Below are 7,500 nucleotides of genomic sequence, written 5' to 3'. Positions count from 1 at the left end.
CGCACATTTGAAGGCTAATCTGCAGACAAGCTATCTGCTATTCTGGCTCTGTACAGGACATGGTGACACAGTGACAGGGTACAGTCTGAGATAGAGAGGAGCTGCAAATGTGCGCTACAGGTTATCTGAATATGACGTCTTGTCTATGTACTGTATGTACCATAAGTATGTGTAACTTAAATGATATTAACTGCCGATTTTTCGCCGGAGACTAAAAACGTACCTTTTCGGGCTACACCTGGGTCCCTCCGGAATCGGTTAACCCTTATTGATTATATATGGTTTTAGTTATGTTTTCATTGTTTGTATTTCTCTGAATGAATTGTATTGAAATGTGATGTAAGTCGCTTTGGATAAAAGCGTCTGCCAAATGAAATAAAGTAAAGTAAAAGTAAGTAAAGTAACTAGTGATTGTCCAAATAAAGGCTAATGTGATTTAAATGTTCCCTATCATGTTGTAAGTGGAGTAAAAATGTTACTTTTTACTCCTTTAAAAAGTAATACAATTATCTACTCGTTACTAAAGTGACGTAGAATCTCTTTAGCCAGCTCCTTTTAGAACTGAATCCACTTCATTGGAACATTAATTAACTTAACAGTCAACAATCCAAGCCAAACTGCATACTTTTTATGTATTTGTCTACCTAGCTCAAAAAACCAAATGAAGTTACTTGGATTAGTAACTGTAATATAATAATGACTGTTTGGGAAGCTGTAATCCCTTACACTAGTTACTGGGGAAAGTAATAAAGTTACAGTAACGTGTTAGTGAGTCGTGCGTTATTGCCCAACACCGATCACTGGCACAACATTAACATCTCTATGTATGTGGCTTTGGATCAAAGGCTCTGCCAAATAGGAAATTGAAATTGTAAATGCAAAAGTAAATAACCTATAATGAATTCAGATTTTTTTATTCTGCCATGTTCTCTAACATCCTTCATCTATTTAATTTCAGCAATCTATACCTAATCTATGAATCCATAGCTTCCAATAAGGACTGAGGAATAATAATAATTATAATTATATATAACTTACCTGTTATTGAGAAAGCCAAAAGTAGCAGCACAGCATACGTTACTAGCTCACCCATTTTCTTTTCTCTTTTTCACCTGTAATGAGGAAACAGGAAGTACAGCAGCTTATATACAGATTTATACTTTTCAAAATAATTCACTGCTCAGATGGTCCTGACAGAATCCTATTATCTTTGTGTGACATGGAAGATGAAGCCATCCTAATGCATGTGATGTCTCAGCTATATAACGCACACAGATCCGGTTAAAGTTATAAATGTTATAAAGATTTTCTACTAATCAAGATGACCAAAAAAGTTGACAATCTACTTGTTTTACTAAGTGTATTGTACAATAGCTCAATCCTATTATTGGTGATGACAGTCCAGCAATGTACAAAGAGAATGACTTATTATACAAATTAGGGTTATCAATTCAATTCAATTCAATTCAGTTTTATTTATAGTGTAAAATCACCATGAGACATGGTCCCGAAACACTTTACAGTTAAAGAAGACATCATAAACCAGTACAATACATGATACAGTGCATGATCAAGTTGAAAGAAGTCAAGTAAAAGCAGACCGTATGAGAGCTACAGTAAGAACAATAAGTTAAAGTTAAAGGAAAGGGTGTTAAAACACAGGTAATAAATCAATCACAATGAGAGAAATACTAGTAAAATAAAATAAAGTGCACTATCAAATAATATCATATGCTTGTGAGAATGAGTAAGTTTTAAGTCTAATTATTAAATGACGATTGCTACTCACCAATGGCAGCTTAAATTGGCACTTTTAAGGCACTGTATCTTCAACTGCTGTGGCCAAGCTGAGTCCTTTTATAATGTAATGTAATGCCCGTTTGTTAGTCATACTGTAATGTGGACTTTGTGCCGCTAGGGGGCGGCATTTACAATGAATAGGACTAACCAGGGTGGAACTGCATAACTGGTGGGGGACAACATGTTTACTATTTGCTTGTTTAAGCTTAGAATGAAGCATGCGCAAATCAGTTGTAGTCAGAGGGGAGATCAAATCACGATTTTAACTGCTTGAGACTTGACTTGATGCATGGACAGAAGACTTGAGACTTGACTTGAGTTGGCTTCTGGGTGACTTTCACTTATACTTTAATTAATTGTATGGAATGATTGAATTAATTGAAATTGATTATAGAAAGCAAACTCAAGCTCTTACCAAGTTTTTATCCTAGAGATAACCCCAGAAATATTTTGGTTTCTTTAAGATATTAAATTGACTAGAAATAGTGTGTGCTCCACGGGCTCATTTCTAGCTTTGTGTGTTCATTCCTATCCACCTTATTTCTAGCGGCCATGATGCCTATGCGTTTTTCTTCCGGTGTGATCCTCCCAGCCTTGTTGCTGACAGCTTGACGGCCGTCTGGGCGAAGAACAGAGCAAATCACATCCAGCTTGGCAAAAATCTTGTCGATAAATATCCCTTTAAGAGCACAGTGCGCAGCCTACTGTGGCTAATGTTAGCGGCTAGCTAGCTATGTTACATGGCAGTAAAACGCCACTAAATGACCAAATTCATTAACTTTTAACCATTTCGAGTAGCACTGTTTCCATACGGACCCCCAGCGTTGGTTAGTTGTTTATAACGTGACTATATTTATAACTTTGATAATGTACTCCAGTTTCCGGTTTATAATTCGGGTCTGCAGCCAAAGAGTATAACAAAGGAAATGGCAAGCTGCAACAATAAGTCACGTTAAACCGGAACTTGTACCCACAATTATTTGTACAGTGGGGCATTCAAAAATAAGCTGGATACTTTCTTCTGATAACAGGATCTCTACTGTAGCTTTAAAAATTACCCTGCTACAGCCATTTGATTGCCCGTGAAAATCAGTGTTGGCAGACCACTCGCGGGCCACCTGCAGTACCTCCACAGCCCGCTAGTGGGCCACAGCCCACAGTTTGGGAATCACTGAGAGGGCCTAAGCCCACGTTCACACAGCACGCCGAAGCAACGCTCAACCGGAGCTGTACCTACGCTGTACCTTGAGGCATGAAGTCAATGGGAGTTGTGGGTGGGTTCAAGGCGCGACAGTAGGCGCTGAGAGGAAAAGAGAAGGTGTCTTGTGTGAACAGTAAGGCGTACGTTCAGCTTGTGCTGACTTCAAGCTTCAGTTCTGCTTACGTTCGGTGTCCTGTGTGAACGAGGGCTTAGTCATGCCCATAAGTTCAGCATACAACCTAAGAGATTTCATAACCAATTCATTTTCACATAGACATTTTGTAAAATGCTTATAAAAATAGATTTACTTGCTTGGTCGAACCAGCTATATTTAGAATCAGGAGAGACTATAGAACATTTCACTCAGACAAAAACATCTTTTTATTTATTTATTTTTTAAGTCTGAGTGAAATGATCTAGGCATGTATGTAAGTGTACATTGTGATGATGTCATCTCTGTACAGTATGTATGTATGTATGTATGTAAGTGTATATTGTAATGAGGTCATCACCTGGTCCCACAGGCTCTGCTGCACCCGTACTTCTTCTGCTGTCCTCTGCCCGCTCATCACTCTGAGCTGCCCATCCCTCAGAGGGGGGGCCGCCCCCCCCGCCAGCGCCCCCTGCCTCCCCCCAATCACTTCTCCCTGGACCTGCCCCTGCAGCACAGCCTAGTCGACCCCGCCCTGCTGCAGGGATACGCCCACTGCCTCTGAGGACACGCCCCGTGCCTCTGACCACAGGACATGCCCCCTGCCTCCGAGGACACGCCCCCTGCCTCTGACCACAGGACACGCCCCTGCTTCAGAGGACACACCCCTGCCTCTGAGGACATGCCCCTGCCTCAGAGGACACGTCCCTGCTTCAGAGGACACACCCCTGCCTCTGAGGACACGCCCCGTGCCTCAGAGGACATGCCCCCTTCTGAGGACACACACCCTGCCTCCGAGGACACGCCCCCTGCCTCTGACCATAGGACACGTCCCTGCTTCAGAGGACACACCCCTGCCTCTGAGGACATGCCCCTGCCTCAGAGGACATGCCCCCTTCTGAGGACACACACCCTGCCACTGACCAGAGGACATGCCCCCTGCCTCCGAGGACACGCCCCCTGCCTCTGAGGACACACCCCCTGTTCCTGACCAGCATGGTTGGTTGCAAACCCACTTTTTCAGTCAAACTGATTCTGACTCTGTGACATCACTTCCTGTGTTCCCTGACCGGTAGCGTTTGGTGTTTTTCCAACCCAGCTTAGATGAAAACATGTCGTCTCCAAATGTTTAAACTAACCTGTCGATGTCAAATGAAGACCTCAGTTCAAACCTCACTCCTGCAGTGTCCTGCAGGTCTGCTACAATTGCAGATGCGATTGTTAGAAATTTGTTTCAAAGCCTCTGCAGACTTACAACTACTAAACTGTGTGGCTTTTGGAAATAAATCCTTCTCACTGGCAAAGTCTTTTTGTATACACTGGAACAGGGGGTGAAGTGTGTAAGTGTGTCTGTAGCCGTGTTTGGAATGGTTCACTCAGTCACTATTCCCTCAGTCTCGGCTCCCAGACGTTTGCTGAGTGGCGCCAACAGAGCGAAGCGGATAGAGACTGAGAACTGAGTCTACTGTTCCCCTAGTCTGACTTCATGGAAGCAGGCTGCTGCTATAAGCTCTCATTGATACAAACCATTTCAGTCGGCAGCGGAAGAAAATCCCTTTCCGTTCCCTGCAAGCTCTGCCATTGGCTCAGACCCGCTCTGACTGCATGTCGAATCTGTCGATCTCAAATGCCTCCGCCGCTGTGCGTGTCAAATCGCTGTGAAACAACAACAACGCTAGCTCATTGCTACACGCAGAAAATGGCAACTTTTGACAAAGATTTGGATTGTGCAATAAAGCAGGCCTGCTTGTTACTTTTGGTGGATCGTTGTAAAGGTAAAGAGAGCCTTTCCCCCCCGCTATACCAGAGTGGAGGTATTACCAGCTAGACTCTCCGGTGCAGGGAGATACTATTATACTAGATCAGGGGTTCCCAACCTTTTTTTGCTCGTGACCCTATTTTGAAGTCGCCAAAATCTAGGGACCCGCGACATTCAAATTCCGGTACACCATCGATAATGTCATCAGTGACATCGTCAGTGATGTCACATACTGTGCTTCTTTTTCCCCTGCAGAATTCTGACTTTAATCTGAGAATTCTGACTTTAATCTAAAAACTCTGGCTTTATTTTCAGAATCCTGATTTAAAGTTATAATCTCAAAGATTTTCATCTAAAGAAATTAGAGTCACTCACAATGTTGATTGAGGATATGGTCCATTGATGGAAGCCTTTGCAGTATATAGTGACATTAGTAATATCACATAATGCAACACTGTTTGGATGTCACCTGCAATTACCACTCATTGCCATAGGTGTCACCCAATAGAACAAAACTGAAATCTTAGAGATTATCACTTTAAACTCAGAACTAAAAAATAAGTAAAAATGTACAAAAAAAATCGCAAGTGACCCTAATCATCTTCGGTAGTATTAAATTGGGTCTGGTGTAAAAAAATACAAATAAATTTCAGGCGACCCTATTTGAATTCCAGGCTACCACATTTAGGGTCGCGACCCTAAGGTTGGGAACCACTGTACTAGATACTATTCCCCATGTAGTGTTTATCATATAGTAAACTATTTGGGGAATGATCAAACAAGTTTCAGACACCTCTCTCACTCACCTACCTCACTCTTGAGTTTGAGTTTTTGAGTTTGAGTTTGAGTTTAACTTTATTGTCCCATAGGGAAATTTGTCTTAGGCATTTGTACAGCAGCAATAGAGCAATGACAAACGTAACAGACAGTACAGTACATCTGAACAAACAGCGCGTAAACAAGAGGACAACATAGTAGTTAACAACACTACCTAACCACGTATTGCACTTCGGTATTCAATATTGCACTTCAAGTATTGCACAATTCCAAAACCGCATTTCAAACCAAACCCATCATAAAACCATGGTTACTTAAACTAAAAACATTAAAACCACAGTAAAGGGTAAAAGAAAATAAAAAGATAAAATGATAAAAAGAAATAAAATGAAATAAAATTAATATAAAACTAACTAAGGCAAGATAAATATCACATGACCAGACAGGCTGCAGGGACAGCCGAGCTCAAAGTGAGCTACCATGTATGCCACACCAGCACCATCAGAGATTTCTCGGATCATCCGGCTCTTTAAGGAGGGTTCCAGAATCACCGAGCTCTGTCCTCTCGCGACCAGGAAACGTTAGTCCAGAGGTTTCCTGGGTCGTCAGGCTCTTAATGGAGGGTTCCTAAGTAGCCGGGCTCTGACCTCACAGAGGACAGAGCTCTACCCCCTAGTGGGAGGACAGGCAGTTTGTTTAATAAGGCTATAGATGTTGGGAGGAAGGAGCGCTTGTAGCGGTTACTCTTAAAGCTACAGGCTCTGAAGCGCCTTCCGGAAGGTAGTAGCTCATAATCAAGATGTAGAATGTGGGTGGGGTCGTCCAAAATTTTAAGAGCCAGATTCACTGCTTTCTTATCGAAAATGGTCTGGAGGGGGGGGGAAGTCCCTCTGCCCTATGATCTTCATAGCAGTTTTTATCATTTTGTTGATTTTAGACTTGTACTGGACAGAGAGGGTGCCGAACCATGCCTCCATGCCATACCTTATTGGGCTACCCAACACTCCATTGTAGAAAGTTAGCATGATCTTGGAACTTACTCCAAACAGTCTCAGCCTTCGGAGAAAGTGGAGTCTTTGGGCTAATTTGCCACACAAATAATCAACATGTATATTCCATTTGAACAGGTTGTCGATTTTTACACCCAAGTATTTGTAGGAGCTAACTTGTTCAATGCAGCTCCCCCCTATGACCACTGGGTCGTGGACTTTGACCGCTTTGGGATCAAAGATCATTTCTTTTGTTTTAGATGTGTTTAGGATTAAATTGTTTTCCTCACACCAGGCCTCAAAAGCTGAAATCTCCCTGTGATACACTGAGGGACAGTCATCTGCACACAGCAGTCTTCTTCTCCTTCTGTAAACATGACAGCATTGCATTGTGGTATATGGGAGAGAGAATGTAGGCTACATTCGCTGTTCACTAGAAATGGCAGTGCATTATGGGTATTTTATATTCACATGACCGCAGCCTGTCCTGCAGGTCACATGACCTCAGCTCACTGGTCGAAGCTCCTTATCTCAGTCACTCCTTTATTGACTCAGCAGCTGGTTTCCATATCTTTTATTTCAGTAGCTCATATCTCTGGTCAGTTTGAATGTGAGAGAGACGGGGCGAGTCACTCTACTGACACGCTCACAGAGATGAGGTACTCTACAATGCTACTTTATAGTTATTTTATAACCATCACATGTTTTAAAATATAGTTCTGAAAGGTCACTAGTAATACATGTAATACAAAAAAATACAAAAACTATTATTTTTACAGTACTGTTTTCAGTAGTAGTAAAAACGTGAAAAATAAATTAACTC

The 7,500-nt window shown here is 42.0% G+C and overlaps 1 protein-coding gene across 1 annotated transcript in view; it reads left to right on the top strand.

Moving 5' to 3' along the window:
• LOC310772148 (cyclin-dependent kinase 20-like) overlaps window positions 1–3,955 on the top strand; it is a gene marked incomplete at its 5' end in the record, with an annotated part of 10,482 nt that extends 6,527 nt beyond the window's left edge. Inside the window, one exon of the mRNA XM_083664596.1 lies at window positions 3,526–3,955. Within this exon, the coding sequence (XP_083520722.1) occupies window positions 3,526–3,717 (192 nt within the window). The remainder of the gene's footprint in view (window positions 1–3,525) is intronic.
• Window positions 3,956–7,500: the final 3,545 nt, after the last annotated feature.

The sequence above is a fragment of the Poromitra crassiceps genome (genome assembly GCF_964638095.1).
Source record: "Poromitra crassiceps genome assembly, contig: HAP1_SCAFFOLD_2100, whole genome shotgun sequence".
NCBI classification, from domain to species: Eukaryota; Metazoa; Chordata; class Actinopteri; order Beryciformes; family Melamphaidae; genus Poromitra; species Poromitra crassiceps.
Note: the sequence above shows the minus strand (reverse complement) of the source record. Positions and strands in the feature narration are given on the sequence as shown.